This window comes from Pinus tabuliformis, chromosome 5_2 (genome assembly GCF_031772625.1).
Source record: "Pinus tabuliformis cultivar Carrire ecotype Pingquan chromosome 5_2, CPIR1, whole genome shotgun sequence".
In the NCBI taxonomy this organism is placed as follows: Eukaryota; Viridiplantae; Streptophyta; class Pinopsida; order Pinales; family Pinaceae; genus Pinus; species Pinus tabuliformis.
In genome coordinates this window covers 471,316,226-471,340,355 of record NC_142306.1, presented here as the reverse complement: position 1 = coordinate 471,340,355, position 24,130 = coordinate 471,316,226, and the positions used below count along the sequence as shown (strand labels likewise).

Genomic DNA, 24,130 nt, shown 5'->3' with positions numbered 1-24,130 from the left:
CTCACCGCGCTACACCATGTTGCACCCATCATCACTGTGTTGCATCTCATCATGCTTCATTAATCATGACTGTACCCATCACTATACTGTGTTATGTGCCATTGTTGCACCATGTTGCCATCCTGACCAATGTGTTGGCTGCACCATGCTTGCTTGTTGTCCCTTGCTTGCTTGTTGTCCTTAGCATGCTTGTTGTTGCATGCTAGTTGTCCCTTGCATGCTAGCTGTAACATTGCATGCTTGGTGTATTTGCTGCTAAGTACCATACAACTGTCCCAATGTTAGTTAGTTGTCCCTTGCATGCTACTCTCCTTCGGAGACAAATGCTCCGACTATTTCGGCAGTTCCCACTAGTTTTGGCAGTTCCCACTGTTCCCGGCAGTTCCGAGAGTTCCAGCTGTCCCCGGCAGTTCCGGCAATCTCAGCAGTTCCGGCTTTTCCGGCAGTTCCAGCATTTCCGACTTTCCTGGCATTTCTAGCAATTCCAGAGTTTCCGGCTTTCCGGCTTTTCTGACAGTTCCGGCTTTCTGCCCTCTGGATCAGGCAACGTTATTCCTTAGGATCTCTCCTACTAAAACCCAAAGACAAGTAGAGAGAGGAAGAGATCCCAAGTGTGTTGAAATGACTTGAAGGCCACCTCTATTTATACTAAAACGTTGAGCACATGTGGGGTTTATTTGGTTGTTGGCCGACCTTGACGAATTGTCTTATAACGCAAATAAATTCATAACTCCATGAATACTTATCGGAATCGGATGATCTTTAGATCAATCCTACACCTCTCGATGAGAGGGATCAAAGAAAAATATCGACTGCCATAAATAAGATGACCCACATGGAGTTTGGCTCTAATTGCCAATTTTAACAAAAACACTAATATGGGGCAAGAAGTACTTAACTACTACGTTGTCATCAGGTTTGGCATTTTTGAAGTTCATTCCAAATCATCCAATATTTGCGTCAAATATATTGTTATTACAATCAGTGGCTGAATTTCATAATGCACACATGCATAAGAGAGATATAAATTATTCTGATTACCTGGAAGAAATTAAAAAATGCATTAGATATACATGAGTACTTTGATATTGCCGATTCAGTTTGGTGTGAGTCTTTTTTCAATAATCAAAGTGATATCATTTCAAGAACAACTAATGAATATATACCTTTGAAAACTCCATTTATTTGGCCATAAAATGTGTCAAATGAACATGAGGAAAGAAACATTGTTGAACAACAACAATCTCAAGGTATTATTAATTCCTCACATGTAGAGGAAAGAGCAATGTATATCAGTTCCAGAAGATCTCATGTGCAATGTGAAGCCTTGAAAGACCTTTACAGAGGTTCAGTACAGGATATTAAGGAGGCTTGCATGATCATTGTGCTAAAAGATGGAGAGGTCAATGGCTATCCATTCTAGGTTGCTAAAGTTATAAAAGTCACTACAGAAAATGAAGATGTTGTAGGTGTTAAAGTACAATGTTATGCCACAAATACACACTCATTCATTGGTGTGTACAAGCCAGAGATGGCAGTTGAAAAAAAAAAATGGCAGAAAGAGAAAAAGAAAGAGTACAAATATAAATCATTATCGCACAGACCTCTTAAAATTGGAAGATGTTGACATACTTGTTTATGACTTCAATTTAACAAAGAGAGGAACTCTTCGCTTCAGGACGATAGAGATTTTGAAGAGGTTGTTACCAGAAGAAACAGTGTTGAGATGGGAGTCTGTTGAACCCAGTGGTAGATATAGAAGAATTTTGAAACCTGAAATGGTGGGCATGCATGTGGACTCAGATGGGGCACTAGTTGACGAAAGAGAAGAATATGGAACATCTTCATTTGAATCCAGTCATTCATCTGAAGATGTGAATTCTGATGGTGTGCAAGAAGATATGAGTGATTTTGAATAATTGTCTAAGACAGTTTATATAACCGATGTTTGCATCGTATCTTGAAATAAAAATTTTGATTTCCATATGATGTTAAATGAAGTTATGAGTCATTTTTATGTTTGTTGGATTATATGTTTTAATTATGATGAGTTTTATTGTTTAGAATATCCAAAATGCAACAATAACTTAGAAATATAATTTATGTTCCATTCAATCTACAAGTATCAACATTTTGATTAATTTAGTCATGTAATTTGTTCATAATGTCATGGTTTAAATGTGTTGAGTTTTTTTATTCTATGGTTGAAAATTTTCCATTTTTTTCTTTAATGTTAAGGTTGAAAACAATTAGAATTTTAGCGATCTATAGTGTGTTTAATGACATGGATGAAAACTGATGGAATTTTAATGTGTTTCGGATCCCATTATTTTATCTTTATCGTCATTACTAAAAAAGGTTGAAATTATACCTAGGAAAGAAAAATGTTATTCTGCCAAAAACATTAAGGAGGAGGCAGGCCATGGGGGGGCTTTTTGCCCCATGTGGGCACACCCATGCTAGAGCGCGCTCGCCCACAAGCACAAGCACAGAACGACACGACACAGTGGCCCCCTAGAAGGCAAGGGGTCGATTCTGAGAATCGACCCCTTGACATGTAGGGGGTTGATTCTCAGAATCAGCCCCTCACCTGCCAAGATACCGAGGACAAATGAAAAAATAAATAAATAAAATTTCTAAGGAATGGATTTTTTTTTGTTCTCTATATGAACCTAACATCCAACTTGTCATGGGGGTCGATGTGCATGTTTCTGGTCTTTTTTGGTTTTAGATTTTGTTCTGTTTTGTTTGTTTACTTAAGCTATTGGTTTCTTTGTAATTTACTAATTTATATATATGTGTATATTTTTTTGCAGGAAAGTGGCATTAAGGAAGATTTCTGTGAATCTTTTTGGACCAAAGACTGCTAAAACTAGAGGTGGATCCTCAAAAAATACTGTTGAACAAACCCGACCTGAGCTAATAACTACAAATCTAGCAAGTGCCTCAAAGGATAAAAAGTTGATTTCTTACAGGAAGAAATCACAACTACAAGAAGTGAAACATACAGAACTTATATGGTTTGTGAAAGATAGAGAAGACTAACAACATCTGTATATCTATATGTTGATATCCCTAACGATAGTGGAACTTATGAGGCGCTGAGAAAAGTACTACACGTGTTTGATACCGAATACTGAAATTGTTTATGTACTTACAAAACCGCCCCAAGTCACATGACAAGATTAGATATCAGTTTGCATTGTCAATGTATGACACAACAGATGATTCTACAAAGATGTGTAAACAAATCATAAATGAGATTGCACAAGATATCGTAAGTATTGGTATTTATATTCATGTCTTTTGCATTATTGTAACTGTATCATTATATCTTTTATAACTTAGTTTTTATTGACATATGATATTTTGTTTGACATAATTTTATTGAAAATCTTTCAATTATGTTGGGAGGAATTTATTTTATAGAGCAAGATATTATGAATGTTGTCAACAGTTTCTACTCAAGGCCAGAAAAAAAATCTGGCAAACAAGCAAAAAAAAGTAATCCATGATGCTACAAAACTACATCCAATGGATCAACAAAGAATGCCTATAGTGGATAAATCTAGCAAAACTAAACATATTACTTTTGAAGAGGAGGAAGTTGAAACTGAAGCTAAAGAATATGTTTCCATTACTTAGGATGAGATTAGAACTGATGTTATAAAGGAGAAGAGCCATAAAAGACCAAAAGCAAAAATGCCCAAGAATGTCTTTGTTCTAGCTGATGATGAAGATGTTACTTATCTAAAAGAAAAGAGGAGAAAGAAAATAAAAGTTGATCATTCTCAAAAATTCATGGCCAGCAGTGAAGATCCTAGTGAAAATTCAAACAAAAGAAGGGAAATCATTACACCAAGAGCTGATTTAGAGGATGGCATTATTAAAACAAAACAAAATGTCATTCGACATCACTTGACAAAGACAAACTTAAATGAGGGTGGTCGTACATTTCCGCTTAATGTCAGTATAAGCCAAGTGAAGGACAATTTAAATATCAAATTAAAAAGCCACGCCACCTGCATGTTCACAACTTGAAGACATTGATGAGGTACAATCCATATGCTCATGTGATTGATTATGTGCTTTTTGTTGATCCCGTTCAAGTTCCCAATAAAGAATCATTTGATAAGTCAAAATGTTAAGCCAAGTGAAGGACAATTTAAATATCAAATTGAAAAGCCATGCCACCTGCATGTTCACAACTTGAAGACATTGATGAGGTACAATCCATATGCTCATGTGGTTGATTATGTACTTCTTGTTGATCCAGTTCAAGTTCCCAATAAAGAAGCATTTGATAAGTCAAAATGTTTTGAATACAATTATTATGTGCTTGGGGGGGAACCATTCTATAGAAGCTCTTAGGCAATTGATGGAGGAATATCCCAATAACCCACGTTTTGAAATAATAAAATGTATCATTTATGCTTGTTTATCAGATACATAAGCAAAGTTATTGGCATGAGATCATAATACAGATAATGAGTATATGATATCTATGACTTTCATCCAAAGAGTTAGATTTATTCATAATGAATTTGAAGAAAAATGTGGTGGGGATAAGACAAAGGTTAGTCTAGCATTTCGGAAGGAATGTTGTATGGAAACAGTGTTAATTTTAAATAACAACAGTATGTTCTATGCTTAAGAGCAATTTTACTTCAATTTACTTATTAGCCCAATATCAATTTCCAAATTAGCAATCACCTCAACATGATAGTAAAATGCAGATAGAACATAAACAATAACAGTAGAAGACAAGCCAAGACAAGAGGACGCCAGATTTAGTGCATGCCAAGGACAAACCTCAATGTGGCTAAACCCTTTGATCAATTCTTCTTATTATTCTTCAAAAATTCAGCACAGAGAGTACAATATGCAAAATTCACTTGCCCAATCAAAGTCAAATATGTCCAGTCAAACAGCTGTTATAGGAAGCCCTAACCAAAAAGTCAACGTTGGTCAATAAGGCAAAATTCTTCCTCCAATTCAGCTCGGTCAAACCAAGTCAACTCGGCCTCCAACAGTCCTCCGAATCAACCCAAAACGGTCCCAAAAATCACAGTCAAACTTGTTCAACACAAAATTCAAATCTGCGGTCAATTCTTTGCAGTCAACATTGGTCAAACAACACGGAATGCCTCGATTTTTGTGCCCAAAAATGTGGCCTGCCCAAACAAAAATTTCCCTCAAAAAAAACCCAATCAAACAAGTCAATGCTGGTCAAAACCCTTCCTGCAACTTCGGTCAACGTTGGAACAGAGAAGTACAGTCCTTCGCACGTGTGGAGAGCTGCCTCAGAAATCCGTACCCAATCATGAGAGAGAGAGATGTGTGAGTGAAGTGAAGTGTCTAAATGAGGAGGAGGCTCCTTCTATTTATATGCAACATTGTGGGCTTGAGAGCCTAAATTAGATTGTTGGTCGACCTTGACAATTTGTCCATAATAGAAATAAATTCATAATTTCATTTGTACTTGTCAAAATGAGATGATCTTTAGATCAATCCTAAATATCAGCTACCTTATATGAGTTGTCCAAGGTGGAGTTTGGCCCTGGTTGCCAAATTTAACACTCCCTCTCAACTAGGGAGAACTCCACCTACCAACCCATCTGACAATCAGTACCATCTTTGACATCCCTGTTATACTTTGTTCTACTTGCACTGCTCTGCTAAACCATGAAGAAATGATTGAGAATGTGTCATACCATTCTCCACTGACCCGAAGCCGATCTCCAACAATCGAGAGTGTATCATACCACTCTTCACCGGCCCGAAGTCAGTCTCCATTGATCCCAAATCAATATCAAACATACTGGCATAGGAAGTATGGTAGTACACGATGCGTCCATCGATAGTACTATGGTCCCTATCCTCATTTCCCTACTCATTGGCTAGATGAGAGGTACTTCCCATGATTGCATGGGCAGGATGTACCGGCAGGAGAAGGTGAACCACTCATCTTGCTCATATACCATAGGAGAAGGTAAACCACTCATCCTATCCATATATCAACATGGGGTATCACAGGGGAAGGTGAACCACTCACCCTATACAACGCACCACTAGGGGAAGGTGAACCACTCACCCTATGGTCGCTCAAAGCTCCAAGAAGTACCCCAAGCCCCCCGAAGCTCCCAAAGCTCAATATCCATCCTCATACGGGACCCTCATAAGAGGGTCTCTCCACAACTCCAACTCGTTCACGAAAGGTTAAAAATTTGACCTTTCCCAGGGGCTTCGTAAGAATATCAGCGACCTGATCATCAATCCCAATGTGTTGGAGCCTTATTGCTCCTCGTTGTACCATATCCCTGATAAAGTGGTACCTAATATCAATATGCTTGGAGCGATCATGAAACACGAGATTTTCAGAAAGACAAATCCCACATTGGTTGTCGCAAAAGATCATAGTGGCATCCCACACATGTCCAAACAGCTCACTAAAGAGCTTCCTCAACCAAACAACTTCACAAGAGGCCATACTAGCAGCAATAAATTCGGCCTCAACGGTGCTTAAAGCAACTGATTTCTGCTTCATGCTCATCTAAGATATCAAAGCAGAACCTAGAGAGAAGCAACATCCTGATGTGCTTTTACGATCCACCACACTGCCAACCCAGTCTGCATCAGAGTAACCATGGAGCCTCACATTTCTAGCAGTGTATCTCAGTCCATAAGTGATTGTGCCCTGGAGATATATCAAGAGATTCTTGGCAGTAATCCAATGTATGTGATGCGGCTCGACCATAAACTGACTCAATGTATTCACTGCAAAACATATGTCTAGACGGGAGTTCACTAAGAACATCAGGGCCCCCACAAGTTGACAATGAAGGATTTCTCAAATCGGGCCCAGCAGCACTTCCGCCTAACTTCTTGAAGTTAAGTTCCATTGGAGTAGTCACAGACTTGCAGTCCACCATCCCAAATCTTTCAAACAGCTTCACAATGTATTTTCCTTGAGAAAGGAATATCTCACCTGGCTTTTGCCAGACTTCCAACCCTAGGAAGTAATGCATCAGTCCTAGGTCCTTCATTTCAAACTCGGAACCCAACTCCCTCTTACATTAATGAATAAGAGGGTCTGCACCTATCAGAAAGAGATCGTCCACATAAAGTACCAAGATGAGAGATTTGTCATTCTCAACCCTAAAGTAAAGGTTCAAATCTATTTCACTTCTTGTAAATCCCAACTTCATCAAATAGTTTTCGATCCTCTCATACCAAGCCTGGGGTGCTTGCTTCAACACGTAGAGGGCTTTCTTCAATCTGCATACATGTGTCTGGCAATCTTGAACTTCAAAACCCTAGGGTTGTTCTACATAGACTTCCTCCTAAAGTGAACCATGCAAGAAGGCAATCTTGGCATCCATCTGGTGTAGGTTCCATCCTTGCGAGGCAGCAAGGGCAATGATCGAACGAATGGTGGTGTAGCGAGCAACTGGTGCAAATATCTCATCATAGTCTACACCTTCCTTTTAAGAGAAGCCTTGAGCAACAAATTTGGCCTTGAAATTTTCAACACTTCCATCAGCTCTATGCTTGATCTTGTAGAGCCATTTAGAGGTGACAACAGATTTGTCTTGGGGTCTAGGGACCACATCCTAGACATCATTCTTCATAATCGACTCATATTCTTCATTCATAGCATCCTTCCATACTTGGTGCTTCACAACTTCTTCAAATGAGCAAGGCTCAGATTGAATAATGGTGCTCATGGTAGTTAAGTACCCTTGGTACCTATTCGGCTTCTTACTTTCACGAAATGCCCCCCTTGGTGCAATATGTCTCTAGGCATCTTCAAGAGTTTCCCTAAGCCATGAGGGTCTCCATTTAGAGGAGGAGGGTTCATGAGGAGGTGGATCAATGGGATAAAATAGGTTCTTCGACATCAGGCTTTGGCTCATCCTACGTTTCTCCCTGTTTTCCTGTATCTGCTTTTCTGTCCTTCCTTGAAATAGGAAGGTTGCTAATCTTCCCACGGGTAACATCTTCATCGAAGGTGACATCATGACCTATCTCTACATCTCTTTAACCAAGCACATAGATTCTATATGCCTTGGAAGTTTCATTGTAACCCACAAATGTTCCTTTCTTCCCAGATGCATCCAATTTGCTTCTCTTTTCTTTCGGCACATGAAAATATACAGAACTACCAAAAATTCTAAAATGAGAAACATCAAGTTTCTTACCGGTGAAAACTTCTTAGGGAGTTTTGGAGTCCAATGCTTGATGCGGGCATCTATTTTGAACATACACGGTAGTGTTGGCAGCTTCTCCCCATAGGAACTTCGGAAGGCCTTGATCATGAAACATGGCATGGGTGGCTTCTATAATGGAACAATTCTTCCTTTCAGCAACACCATTTTGCTCGGGATTATTTGCAATAGTAGTCTCCCTTTTAAGACCAGCATCTCTAAAATAGTCATTGAACTCATTTGGTTCATACTCGGTTCCATTACCAGTCCTCAATGTCTTGATCTTTTTCCCTGTTTGATTTTCAACCAAGGTTTTGAAAGTATAGAACCATGTGAATACTTCGTCCTCCTCCTTCAAGAAATATATCCAAGTTTTGCGAGAGAAGTCATCCATAAAAATAGCATAATATAAATATCCTCCCAAATAAGTCACAGGCAACATACCAGATAGATCAAAATGAACCAATTGCAAAATGTCAATAGTCTTGCTACCACTTGAGGGGAATGGTCCCCTTGTAAGTTTTCCTTCGGCATATCCCTGACAAACACCTTCATGTTCTATTTTGAATTCGGGCATACTTGTAATCATCTTCCTTGCATCGGGTAGAGCCTTATAATGAAGATGAGAAAGCTTCGGTGCCATAGTTCGGATTGAAAAGATGTGTCGCAAGACAACTCCCAGTGGACTTCCTCCAACTTGATATAAGTTGTCAACCCTAAATCCAAGAGTAAATGTTTCTTTGAAATTTCTTTTCCAAACACGTACCTTTCCATCGATGAATGCCACTTTAAATCTTTTGTCTTCCATTGCCGAGATGAATACCAGGGTCTTCTTTAGATCGAGTACATATAGTAATTCTTGAAGATGAACGATGTTACCTTGATTCAATTGAAGAGTAACGTTCCCAACTCCCTTCATGGGATAGGTGGCATTGTCTCCAAGGATAATTTCCAAATTTGTATTCTTTTCTATCAGATTTGAAAGAGCCTCCTTGTATCTAGTGAGTGCCTTGAGGCACCACTATCAATCAACCAATTTCCCAAGGTGTCTGTTGGAGAGGCGGGCCCGAGGTACGGAGGGTGACGCGGACGCTGAGCTGGAGGCCAGCGTGGCTGGACACGGTGGCGGGCGGAGGCGGTGGCAGGGCTACGTGGAGGGCCATGGGGCGCGGGGAGTGGCATTACGTAAAGAGGACATATATAAGATAAAATTATTTTTGCTTGTTATCTACGACGTTAGATTCATCATAACTGGAGTTTCTTGATCTTTTGGGAGGTCGACCATTTCCATGTTGAGTAGCAAGAGCATTCCTTTTTCCTTTGTCGTTGAACCTACCATTCCTTTGATTGTTGTTGCCCATAAAATTGTTGTGATTGTTGTTGTCATCATCTCGAGGTGTATCCCTTCTATTAGGACACTCCCTAGCATAGTGGCCAAATACAAATGAAGCAACTAAATGCTTATGAATAGAGTCCCTAATGATCTTCTTGGCTTTGACTTCACCCTTCTTATACTTGGTCTTAGCAGTCGCCAGTGCATTTGCAGGAGGTTCCGAAATCTTTCCCTGCACATAGTCCATAACATCTCGCTCAAGAGACATATTCCATGCATGATAATCAGACTTATCATGAAGCTTGTCATCAGACTTGAAGTAGGATGTGGAGGCCATTGAATCTTGTTCTTGATCACAAGATCTCAATGAATGGTCTTCTCAGTAATTACTCTTCTCACTCTTGCTTGGGCTTTGTCTTCACCTCAGCTCTGATACCATGTTAATTTTAGATAACAATGGTATGTTCTATGCTTAAGAGCAATTTTACTTCAATTTACTTATTAGCCCAATATCAATTTCCAAATTAGCAATCACATCAACATGATTGTAAAATGCACAGAACATAAACAATAACAGTAGAAGACAAGCCAAGACAAGAGAACACAAGATTTGGCGCAGGGACAAACCCCACTGTGGGGAAACCCTTTGATCAATTCTTCTTATTATTCTTCAAAAATTCAGCACAGAGAGTATAATGCAAAATTCACTTGCCCAATCAAAGTCAAATATGTCCAGTCAAACAGCGGCTATAGGAAGCCCTAACCAAAAAGTCAACATTAGTCAACAAGGCATAATTCTTCCTCCAATTTAGCTCGGTCAAACCCAGTCAACTCAACCTCCAACAGTGCTCTGAATCAGCCCAAAATAATCTCGAAAATCACAATCAAACTTATTCAATGCAAAAGTCAAACCTATGGTCAATTCTTTGCAGTCAACATTGGTCAAACAACACGGAAAGCATCAATTTCTGTGCCCAGAAATGTATCTTGCCCAAACAGAAATTTCCCTCACAAAAAACGCAGTCAAATAGGTCAATGTTGGTCAAAACCCTTCCTGCAACTTCGGTCAACGATGGAACAAAGAAGTACAATCCTTCTTCGCACGTGTGGAGAATTGCCTCAGAAATCCGTATCCAATCATGAGAGAGAGAGAGAGATGTGTGAGTGAAGTGAAGTGTATAAATGAGGAGGAGGCTCCTTCTATTTAAATGCAACATTGTGGGCTTGAGAGCCCAAATTAGATTGTTGGTCGACCTTGACAATTTGTCCATAATAGAAATAAATTCATAATTTCATTTGTACTTGTCAAAAATGAGATGATCTCTAGATCAATCCTACACCTCTCAGAAAGAGGAATCCAATAAAAATATCAGCTACCTCATATGAGTTGTTCAAGGTGGAGTTTGGCCCTAGTTGCCAAATTTAACAAATATGCTATCAAATTGAGAAAAAAATCACTTCAAAAGGCAACAAAGTAAATTCTGAGATATTCAGAAGTATGGATAACATTTTCCAATTGGCATTTAGAACTGGAGAGATATGGGAATTGATTAATGAGATTTTTAGCATGTGGGACAACATTGGCATTAAAAACCGGAAGGTCAAAAAGTTTAAACCATTTATATGTAGCAAAAGTAAGTCAGTACCTGAAATGAAGTTGCTTCTAAAAGATATGACTATCACACCTTGGAGAGCATTGCAAGGAGTGAAGGATGAAAAGCTTGTCAAAACAATATTATCTCGTGCGAAATCAGGGGAAATATAATTGGACAAAATGTGTGAAGAATTTCAAAAGTAAGTTTGTTGAATTATTTTTACTTATTTCTAGATTATAATTTCCTTTTAAATATAACATATCGTTGTTGGTAGTATTTGTTATACATATCATCAATATTAACTTTTTTTACTTTATCTATTCAGTCACAAGGTTTACATGAAAATACAAAAACAAATGGTTAAAATGTTGAATGAAGATAATTGGGATGATGTTGTACGCAACTACCCAGATTCAAGTTCTACATCAACACTCAAAGATTTTTATCTTGCATTTAAATAAGTATGTTGATTTGTACAATCATTTCTATTCATTTGTATACTATTTTTATTTTATAACTTATACATATATTTGTTTATTTTATTAAAGATGAAGAAGGATGCAAATGGAGCACCAAATAGTTCAGAAGTTTTATTGACAAAATTAAGATGTAAACACTGAGAAAACAGTGTTTTAGTAATGTTGAATTTGATCCAAGTCTTACTCATTTCACTTGGAATGGGCTCGAGACTATTCAATATCAAATAACACAAGGTGATTGTGAAGACATTGCTAAATTCATACCTAAAAGGGATTATTCTAGTTATTGCAGATATTCCCCATGGTTTCAATATCTCAAACATTGACTATGATAGTGACCCTTATACTTATCAAGCTCTTAGTAAAGTCGTTGCGGGATTTGTAGAAGTCACAACATCACCATTATGGAGATTTGTGACATTTCATTCAGACACACAATTGGCAATGTTATTGACAAGTTTCAAGGGGAAAGCAAACTCAAGGATGCAGCTTACATATAAGATGTTGAAATTGTATGTTTGATTAATGTTAAAAAATTCATTTATGTACAAGTTAATTGAACTTTTACTATTTCATGTTATAGGCAAAAGTCAAATCTTATTAACTGTGGAGATCAACCAATTATAAGTAATTATGATTTCATCCGTGTTGAAAGTTGGACAAAAGATGATAGCTATAAGCATATGCTTCTTAATCGGGTAGATGGAAAGAGTCCTAGCCAAATACTAGTTTATGATGTTGTTGTAAAAAAACTAACATATGAAGATAAAGAAGCAAAAGGAGAGATAGTTAACATTTATCAAAAACCACAGTAATTGATTAACTGTCTTATAGACTTATGTTCAAATGAAGGAGATTGGGTTCTAGATTTATTCTCAGGTTTAGGTAAGCTTTATTATATAAAATTGAATTTCAATACCTTCTTTTTTAATTTATATGTGATTATACTAATTTACTTCATTATTTCTTTTGTGTTTGATAATTAGGTACAACACTAGCATGTTGCCTACAAAGAGGAAGAAATTGCATTGCCATTGAAAAAGGCCTAGTAAAGTGCAAATTTATTCAGCAAAGAATTAATGCTCTTCAATTTCTTCTAGATGCAATGCAAGAAATTGGGTTGAGGAAAGGGGATTTTAATGAATCATGTGTGGCAAAAAAGGCAAAGGAACCTCAACCACCATTAGATGGAATGATTGAAAAGGCATACATTGGGAGATTCACAGACATCAAAAATTCAACATTATTTCATACATCAGACATAGAGAAAAAGATTTAATCAACAAAGGTTCACTTACAAGATAACATGCAAAAGATTCCATCCATTGATCCAAAGAATAGCTCCAAAGATAGACGAGTCAACTCCAAATATCAACATGCCTTCATAGATCCTTGCTCCTCTACAAGAAAGAGGTCGAAATTCCAAGTGCTTGATGATAAGACATTACAATGAAGGCCTCCTCTATTTATATGAGAAGGTCAAGTTCTTATTTAGCCTAGAAGCTCCTCTAAATCATAAAATAATGTGTTATGTCACAAGCCAACCTAATAGCCTTTGAAAAACAAAATAACTCTCCACATGTGTGAGTTGAAATAAGAAAAGATGTTGACATCATGCAAGTGTAGGCCCTTCTTCTAGGGCTAACGTTGGAGGCAATGGGTGCCATAATGTGTGTAGACGCCCTCTAAAATCAACCTCTAGGGGATGACCCCTAGATTTCTGACATAATCCATCTGTGCACCTCAATTTTGGCTTTCAAGCACAAAAGTGGTCTCATGGGTCTCCAAGTGGCCAAAATGCATGTCTTTGCTCCAACATTGAGGGCTCTCATGGTGCTATTAGCCCTCCCATGTCTCAATGTGTGAGACCATCCTCATTTGGATCCTAGATTGGTTGTCATCCCTCTGATCAATGCTAAGCCGACTAGGGGCATGCTGCTCCAGGTGCATTATCCCATAAAATTCACCAATGTAGGGCAAAGTGTTGGAATGTTGTGGGTGTTGGAGGTGCCCAAGGATGTCAATGATGTTATGCAACTCTCTAGAGTCCCATGCTCTCAACACTTCACCCGTGGGTGTCAATATGTCCCTCTAGAGGACCTGGACCCCAATTAAGTTGCCCAAACCCATAAATGAAGCCACTTGTCAATTACACACAAAATCCAATGCTAAATTTCACCATTAGGTACATTTAATCATTATTGCATCTAAGTGAACCAAGCTTAAAAGTAATGGGCAAATTAACACTTCATACAAAGCTTCCCTTCCAAAACTGTGGCTTTGGTCACATAATGATGCTACTACCTCCCTAGGTAGGAGTGGTTAATAGACGATCCTATTAGGAGTTCTCAACCCCCAAGGGGATGTGTCATGTCCTTGGTCCATCCTTCAGTCAATAGGTTCCATATGAATAATGATGGAACCAAGGGGAGAAGACCTCATGGCCAAGTGCCATGGTCAAAGGGACCAACTATGATGGGACTCCTCATCCTAGGTGTATAAATGTGGGTAGGGAGCAATCATGGATGCATGAGTTACCAACTCGGCCTTTGTTTTTCCACCCCTCTTATGCCTTTTACTTTTTCTTGATTTTTTCTTTGCATTACTACTCAACTCAAGGAATGAGAACATGCTTTGTATAATGTATAGCAATTATTAACCCCTTAAGGATGGGGCAGTTCATCGCCCATCAAGGGTTGGGACATGCAAGGATTCCCATGTCTTTTATGAGATAGGGCAACATTGGCCCAGGAACAAAGTGATGGCTATACAAGAGAGGTAGAGCTCATGCCTGGCCTTTGCCCACATGCTAATTTGAATGTCCCAACCATCTTTTGCATTTTTATTTTTCTTTTGTTTTGCTTGTGGCCATCATATGCTCTTTTTGTTTCTTTTAGTTGCATCAACCTCCCAAGGCAAATTTCCAGGCCCTACCCAAGCATGAGGATGAGTGGGTGCCAAGTTCCAATGAACTAGTGGTCAATTGAACCCAAAAAATGGAGGCGGAATAGGGACTTGTAATGTAATATGGAAAGTGGTAAGTATGGAATAGGGAGAGATGGAGCTACACTATCTCAATCATGGCTTCCCAAGTAGATCCCTATACCCATTGTGCCATTAGGGGAGGTCCTCTTTGACTAGGCTTGAAAATTAACCCCCCATTTAAGGTGAGGGAACAAGATCACAACCAAGACCCCCTTCTTTTTTCCAAGTTACCCCATAATCCATCTCAAATGCCTAGGAAACATATGACTGATACCAATGGCGAAGATATAAATGGCACATCGTCATTGGCTACTAGTGACTATCAATGACTACTAGCTGTCGACTTGAAGAGGTGATAGGGGAAATTTCTCCCATGGGGTCACCCACTTTGGGTGGTTAACAAGTACTACTCAAATCAACAAGCACCTATGACCTTTTTCTTCTTAAGTTTTCCCTACTCTTTTAAGTTTACAAGTTCTTAATCGCCCATTGAACAATTTTATTTTTGACATTTATGACCTTTTAAACATTTCCTATTACAACAAAAGCATAGTTCTTTTGCTTTTCTTTCATTCATTTCATTCTATGATATTCAAGTGGGATGAGGCATGCTTTCCCTATGAGGCACAAATCAATCTTTGCTTCAGACATATGTTCCAATGGTAGACTTGTGTGTTGCCTCATTCTTAGCTTGAATATGATGAGCAAATTGTTTATCTTCCACAAAAATTTCAAGAAAAGCTTATGATTAACATCTTCTTTTAATCCTTTCATGTAAACTTAACTTCCCACATATATTTGTCGCTTATATTATCCACCCGTGTGATCAATACTTGAAATTCTAAATTATAATCCTCAGCATGACACAAGTGCTTGATTCTTGTCAACTAACCAAAGTGTTGATGTTTCTGCAGTTTGCAACATTGGGCAAACATTCTCCCACGGGGTCACACTGATTTGACTATTGGTGAATGATACATTCACGGGGCCCTGCTAATTTGGCTAGGGGTGAATGGCCCATGGTAGTATTTCTTCCATTAGCCTTGATGTTTGGCTCAGGGAGATTGGCCCATAGTACTCACATTGCCTGCTCCAAAATGGAGTGATCAATTTTATATAGATCGGGTTTGATTTGTTTATTTAAATGGGGTTTTCACCCATTAGTGGAATAAACAATTCTAATATAATTTTGAGCTGTGATGTAGGCTCCATTAGTGAAGGGGTTTCTTGTAATGAGAGACTTCTTAATGGGTCTCCACTCAACATTAGAGCTCTATATAAATAGATGTGCATGTGAGGAGATACTCATCAACATAGCAAGCTCAATTGATCTTTTCCCGTGGAGGAGAAATTTGGCTAATGAGAAATCTGTTTGTTGGAGATCATCATCATCACTTTACTTCTGCTCTTAGACATCGCACGTGTGAGGAGTTGATCAAGTTTGACCAACCTTGACTGCAGCCACATGTGTGAGGTTTGACCACAAATTTAACTGATTTGTACAACGTTCACTGCAAGTTGTTTGACCGAGTTTGACCATAGAGCTTTTATCAAGTTTGAACAAATAGTTGACCACAGTCTGCACGTGCAGGTTTGACCGCAATCCCCACGTGCGAGTTTGACCATAGACCAACATTGACTATAGACCGTTCTGTTGAAAAGTGTAACTAGGTTCGGTCTTCATAATGACATGTAATTGTGACTTTTGTAAATGATGTAAAGAAGAAAATAAAATTATTTTTGTAACCCTTGCTTCATGGGTTTCATGAGCAAGTGATTTTATTTTAGATGGCTCCCATTGAGAGCCTTAGGATTGGTCATTAAAAGTCAAAGAGTCTATGTCATGTATGAAGAACCCTTCTTGGGGATATAACAATGTATTTGAGTCTATAATGTGTCTAAATAGCCCTCCAACAACAAGCACACAGTCCTCTTCCTATGTCGGCCTGCAAGATGAAATAATAACTCATGTCGACTCAGTTATATGGAGACACATCTATTCAAGATGTCATGTCGACTTAATATATGGACCAACCACTATAAATAGGGTGAACATACTTCGCATTTCCACAGTCAGATTTTCGCATATCTCTGTGATTTCGGATGGGTAATAACAGAAGAAAGTTTGGATGGATATGTCTGAGATTTCAGTGAAGAAGTGACAGAAAGAGAGGTTCAGATTACCTCCAATTCAGATAGATATCTCAATGAAGGCTTCAGTTTAAAGGTTGCAATTGAAGGCTACAATTTTGTGGGAGGAAAAAGGGAATTTGGATCCCTCTAAGATTCAGATCACAAGGACAGTGATAATGTGACAAGTTCGGATGTCTAGTCATGAACAAGAATGAGGGACAGCAAGTAAAAGGATAAGGGAGTAACGAAGTGTAAGGGCTGAAGAGAATCTCAGATCTCTCTCAGAACTCGGATCACAGAATAGAGGAGGTATCCCTGAATTCGGATCACAGTGACCAGTCTAGATCAAGTCATTACATGAAGTTCGGATCTCTGCTAGGAAGAGGTCTCAAGGATTCGGAGCTATCTTTGATGACATGACAGTTCGTTGTCATGAGAAGAGATGATCTCAGTTTATGCTATGAAGAAGGTCGAAGTGGAAGAGAAGATGAGAAGATGGAAAAAGGATGTGTGTCTTGGTCTTGGCATTCGTCAATTGGAATCTCTATAAGAAGAATTTGTGTGGGTTTTCCTCTCAAAGAGTGAGAGGTTTTGGCCTTGGCTCATAGCCTACATGTTGTGTCTCTTGTCTATTTATGTTCATGCATTGGTTATTGTTTGATTTCTCAACACGTTGACCAGCATTGACCGCAGATTTCTGGGTTTAAATTGATTGGTTTAACCAAGATTGACTCGTATTCTTACTCGTAATGTTGGCACAGATTTCTAGACAAGCTCTGATTTAAACCTTACTAAAAGACAATTTCTCCTCAAGAAAATATTGTTGGGTTTTCTCCCAAGGTTGGGTTTCCCAGGTGAGAAATTATTGTGTCTATTGTGCACGGTTGTCTTTCTATAATCTTTATTGTTTCTGCTACATTTACAGTTGATATTTTCTATGAAATTATTCAATGATATCAATAGCATGAGAAATATTATTTGAAAATCATTAGGAAGTAATTATCAGATCAGAAAATTGTATTCTATTGCACATGCTATAGAATTTCAAAACAAAGTAGTCTTGTTTTCCATATTGTGCTTCTAAGCCTCTTGTAAATAAACCCCAAGGACAATAATAAGAATGAAGCTTCTGTTTAAATATCCATTGATACTATTGATAAGGTTTTGTCTCAAAGTAGAGTGTTGCTAAAGAAATCCTTTGTTTATCATCCATAATATTATGCAATTCAAAGTACTCTATTTGGTTCACCCATGTAAAGGCATTTGTTCCATCAAGCATCCTTAATTCAACCTTAGGAAACTGGATACACTTAGGAACCCTTCCATGATTAGCTCCAATATTAGAGTTAAATCCTCCTAGGACGTGCTTATTAATGGCAGGTTATTCAACTTGAATACTACTTTATTTTTTGGAGTTGCTTGGATCACATTATCACTTTAAGAGAGCCTTTCATTCAAAGCATGAAGACCCCTAACTTACATTTATTCCAGCTTCTCTTCCTATTCCTTTTTGTGTCCTTGAAGAAAGAACAGTCAACTTTTTTCAACATTATATCATCATGTCATGAACAAGCTCTTGTGAGGTTTATTAGGTGTAAAAAATTTCCCATCACACTTTGCCATGTTAACCAAAAATAGCATTTACCAAGAATCAACCTTTTTTCTCTTTATCACACTATTTGAATCACTGAAAACAAATCTTCCAGTCAGAAATACACTAATTTCAAAATCATATACCTTTGAAAACCTTAACTTGGAGATGTTCTAGTGGCCAACCTTTTGCTGATGTATCTATGCAATTTTAGCCCCTATAAGTTAATCAAACATGTGGCATTGCAAAGAAGACCATTAAAGTTTTTCTTTCTAGTAGCCTGAGATGCAAGATGCAATGCCACAAGTTTGATTAACTTCTGATGTGCCAACAGAAAGTTATGGTAACTTCCCATAACTTGCTTATTTCAGCCCCTTCAAAGGAGCAAACTTGTACTGCCTACCACATGTCCAATTTTTCTGCCTTTGAAATTTGGACCTAAAACACTATGGTCCATCCTCATTCAGTGAAGCTGGTAACATTCAATTTGGATCTTTCTAAAATCAAATATGACTTTTTTATCAGAAACATTTATTTTAGACTAATTTTAAGACTATTCAAAACCCTAAATCCTATAACATTTAACTTGAAAAATATAGTGAATCAGATTATGCAATTTTGACCACAAGTACTTCACTATTTCTCCTCAGTGAACTGAAAATTTCATGATCTAAAATGTCCTCGAAAAGACATTATAGGGAAAATGGTAAGATGTCTGGTTTTGGAAGAGCAACCAAGAATCATATGCTCTAAAACCAAATGGCATGAACCAAATTCTTCAAATAGCATAAAAATAAAAAGAACTAACTTTGTGCCTTTAGAATGATAAAGAGTCAATGAATAAGAAGCCACTTCAAAGGTGAATCTCCTTTATTATAAATAGGAAATCAAGTGAGCATGATGACCTACCACTAAGCCCTAACCATAACTTGTATAGTAATCGAGAGTTAAGGCCTTAACACTAGTTTTCAATCAAGTTGAAAGTGGCCCATGGGTAGATATTGGCCTTTGGGCTCCTCTAACAACCCTAAGGAGGGTAAATATTTGGATAGGCACTGGTCAAGTGATGTCATTACTTCATGTATAAGATTTTTATTTTAAAAAGCAAAATTAGTTGATTTCAAACATGCAGGTAACGAGGAGCAAAAAACAAATTCCATGATCGCAATAAAAATCCTAAATGCACAAAACAACAGGAATAGCCAGGAGGTTGATGGCCATACCAGCTCTGCAGGTAATTTGTCATCTTCAATGAAAAGCCTTTTGGAGAGATCCAATTTCGCAAGTTGGGAAGCTAGACCATGTAGATCCACAGAAAGAAATGATGCCTGGACAATTGCTTCCCGCCATCCAATCCTTTATTGTTCAGATACTTTGAACTTCAGTAAAAAACCAGAAATATATGAAAAGAAGATTGACAGCTTTTCTTTGATTATACATGTGTGGGTATGATTGAAGTCCTTTTTTATTCTAAAAAAACACATGCAAAGAAATATGTCCAAGAAATTCATTATTACTGAATTTTCTGTAAGAGACTTCAGCGGGAATAAAAACAAAGGCAACATAAAATGAGTAAGTATTATTTGACACTCTCAGTGCTTTTTCTACAAAAAAGACCATTTTTAGTGCCTCCTTTACAGAAAAGACCCATTTTTCCATAGTGCACCAAGGCACCTAAGTGACAAATGAAAGGGAAAAGAGTTGTAAGTTCCAATCACCTCATAATCAGAAGTCATGTTGTCATTGCTAACAATAAAATGATCATCGTCACCCCATGACAAGAGATTACGCCCTCTCACATATAGCATTGAACTTATACCCGCTGTATCTTCTGCAATATGATTCAAAGTCAGAAGCTTGTAAAACTAAAATTCTGATTCTACATAAAACTGGGTGCAGATCTGAACATTACACATACTTTATATCTAACTCATAAACTAGGCATGATGGAATCTGTTTGTTTGACAGAATTGCCAATGTTAGGTCTGGACAATATTATGCAAACCTTGAAATAGTACAATAACATTGTATCCACAAACATTTTAATCAGAATGACAACAAATAGTTGCGATAAACCTTAAGACAATCTCAATAGAAAGTGACAACTATTGGATAAAACAATCACATAAAGAAGCATCTTCATGATCACAATTAGTCCTAATAAATAAGTGTGACTAGTCGGTAGTGTTCTCCTCCCAACAGTTCGGTAAAATTTTGCAATTCATGACAAATTTGTTAGACAAGTAAGATAAAGACCCATCATCACCCATGGAGAAATGATACATATAAAAGTAAGACAATAAATACCATAAAGGAGGTGAAAAAAGAAAGGAAATCAGAAAAATAGGATTTGTAATATTTCCTTGTCTGTCAAACCAAAGAGCATATTGATTGAGCTTGATAGATGAAAATGCCAAAATGTAAATGACATGAAGGAGCTCGAAGGAATAACTGCCGAGAAACTGTGCTTATTTCTTCATATTTTCAATACACCGAAGAAGTTGATTAGAAAATATCCTACGAACATGATTAAGCAATGTTCCACGTGTCCCCCAGGGTTGGGTGCACGCACCAAGGACGAGGGGACATCTAGGGAAACATTTCCCCACATCTCCCCAAAGGGGGGCATTTCCCTCGCTTGGGGGACGCGACTCCCCAAAAGGCGTCCCCCCTCAAAAAGGGCTAGCCCCCCCTCCTTAATTTTTCTTGTAAACAATGATTTATGACATGGGAAACCTAGTATTTGACCATATTTCCCTACTAATGCTATGCAATTCATGGTAATTACATTCATGGTAGTGACATTCTCCTTTATCTTTCATTTTCGTCCTTTTATTTAAATTTTTAACATAACCATGAAATGACTCAGGAGTCAAGATGCTTGAGAGTGGTTCCGACCTCATTGGATTTCATATGGAGAAAGTAGAATTTTAGATCTCACTCAAAATCCAGCATACTTAACAATTTTTCAAGAATTTAGGATTCGAGGGATTGCAACATTTCCATTGGTTTTGTCATGTGTGAGGGTATGGAATTAGTATTTAATCAAGAGCACCAAGCCCTCTATGTACTTTAGAGTGACTCTTTGACTCATCACTCTACTATTTTTGAGTTTTAGTTATATCAATTTACTATTCCAGTCTTCAGATTTCAGTATCTACTATAGTCTATTTTGGTTAGTACTAATTAGATTCTAGAATGATGAATGATGAAGTTTAATTTTAAATCAATTTAGAATCTACAATGATGAATGATGAGTTTAACTTTTAATTCAATGTAGATTCTAGAATGGTGAATAATGAATCATGAATATGGATCTATGTATTTCATTATGAATCTCGTGCTCTATGGTGAATGATGTATGTATTAGTAAGAATGATGAGTAACGATCAATATATTTCATTATTTAATTCAATTATGTATGTATCATTGTGTTTCTGCTTTCATTACTGAATATGAATTTGATATATATATATATATATATATATATTAAAAAAAAATATAACCCAATGTCCCCTTGTGTTAAAATTGGCAACTAGGGCCAAACTCCATGTGCGTCACCTTATTTATGGCAGCTGATATTTTTCATGGATTCCTCTCTTCGAGAGGTGTAGGATTGATCTAAAGACCATCTGATTCCAACATGTATTTATGGAGATATGAATTTATTTATATTATTTAACAATTTGTCAAGGTCGGCCAGCAAGCAAATAACCCCCAACTCAACCTCAACGTTGCATTTAAATAGAGGAGGTCTCAAGTCATTTGTTACACACATCTCTCATGATCTCTCACCACTCGTTTGGGTTTGGTGGCAAGAGAGTTCAAGTGGGAGATCTAGCCGCGGTCCTTGAAAGGAGATCTAGCCCTAGCCACGGGTCTCAAGAAGCCCTAATCCGCTATCTAAAGAATGCTCTAAACTACAGTTAAGGGAGGCCTAATTTGTAGCAAGAAGGAGGCCTTAAACGCAACCTAGAGAGAGGCCTAAGACGCAGCAAAGGAAGCCTAATACACAACTCAAAGAGAGACCTAGCCGCTGTCATAATAAAGCCCTAGCCGCAGTCAATGAAGCCCTACCCGTGGTTTGTGAAGCCCCAGCCGCAGCAAGATAAGGAGAAACCTAGCCGCAACAAGACAAGGAGAAACCTAGCTGCAGCAAGAAGGAGCTCTATGATAGCGTGAAGGAGCCTAGAAAGAGCAGCGTGGAAATCTTTGTGACAACGTGGTAAATAATGTTGTTCTAGGGCATGGTTTAGTAATCGTTGCAGACAAGGCTAAATATGAATGTGTTTGGGTGATGGCAAGTGTTGTTAGCTAGGCCAAGTTTATGAAGAAGACAACATTGTTGTTTGGGACTATTTGGGTGCAGCAGCTGTGTTAGGGAGATAAGTAAAAGCGTTGGGCTTGAAACTGCCCCAAAGGGGCAGCGTGAAGGGCAGCATCCCATTGGAGGACAATCACAACCATTAGGAGCAATTTTGGGCTAGTTTGATAGGTTGTTAGGGACTATGGTTAGTAACCTAACCAGTCCCAGAATTGCAGCATTGCAACAAGTTCAAGTGTTGACATTTCTATAGGCTAAAATGTTGTTGCGTTAATGATGAATGGACACTATCTGGGATACGTTTGCTACAGGGGTTGCTATGTGCTAGGCCACAGGCCATAGCACCATAACAAGGACTGCTAAGGGCAGTCAAGGATGTGCCACAGTTTCATAGGGAGGACTTATTCAAGCGCCCTAACCAAAATCTATATAGTCAAGGAAGCTTAGTGCCCAAATCAGATCAGTTATCTACTGCATAATGAAATCAGATTTTTGAGTAGTGTTTGGGTTGATTGTATTTACAGTTGCAAGCCAAAGTTGCCTAGGTTTGATCAAGCTACCTAGAGGTAGAATTCTGCCATGTTTGACCAGCATTGTCTTCTTTGGTCAAGGCCTTACTGCTGCTCTCATAAATATCAGTTTTATATATTTGTATTATCTCTCTCTCTCTGCTGAACTATTAAAGAATATATGAAGAATTGATTAAGGATTTCCCCACATTGGGGTTTGTCCTTGGCTGGTGCCATATCTTGTGTCCTCTTGTCTTGGCTTGTCTTCTACTGTTTATGTTTATGTTCTATCTGCATTTTACTATCATGCTAATGTGATTGCTAAACTGGACATTGATATTGGGCTAACAAGAAAATTGAAGTAAATTGCTCTTAAGCATAGAACATACCTAAAATTAACATGGTATCAAAGCTGAGGTGAAGACAAAGCCCAAGCAAGAGTGAAAGAGCAATCACCGAAGACAATTGGACAAGGTCAAAGGCTCAATGGGTTCCTCATCCCAATTCTTGGCTGAAGACAAGCTCCGTGAAAAGTCTGACTATCACGGATGGAAGATGTCTCCTGATCTAACATTGGAAGAAACAAGAATGGTGGAGCAAGAAATGCCTTCTTACAGAGGCAACCCCACTGCTTTCTCTGCTCATGCCAAAAGGAGAAATAATGCAGGTTCTAAAGGTCACTTCAATGGAAAGCCCGGATCTAAGGGTGGAAGGAAGGGCAGGTGCTTTCTTTGCAATAAGTTTGGCCTCTATGCAAGGGAGTGTCCAAATAGAAGGGACACATCACATGATGATGATCACAATCATTCCAGGGGCAACTTCAACAACAATGTTCGAAGGAATGACAGGTACAACGGCAAAGGAAAAAGGAATGCGTGACATCAAGGAAATGGTTTACCCTCCAAGAAAGTAAGGAACTCCAGGTATGAAGAATCAAATGTTGTTTCTGATAAGCAAAAGGAGTATTATCTTAT

General features: G+C 38.1%; 1 protein-coding gene across 1 annotated transcript in view; it reads right to left on the bottom strand.

The window, feature by feature from the left end:
• The window catches only part of LOC149159695 (phosphorelay protein), a 134,403-nt gene that overhangs the window by 71,479 nt on the left and 38,794 nt on the right, over positions 1–24,130 (bottom strand). The window contains exons 2-3 of the mRNA XM_089436546.1: positions 20,042–20,154; positions 19,547–19,651 (exon numbers count right to left, since the gene is read on the bottom strand). Coding sequence (XP_089292672.1) covers positions 19,547–19,651; positions 20,042–20,154 — 218 coding nt within the window. The remainder of the gene's footprint in view (positions 1–19,546; positions 19,652–20,041; positions 20,155–24,130) is intronic.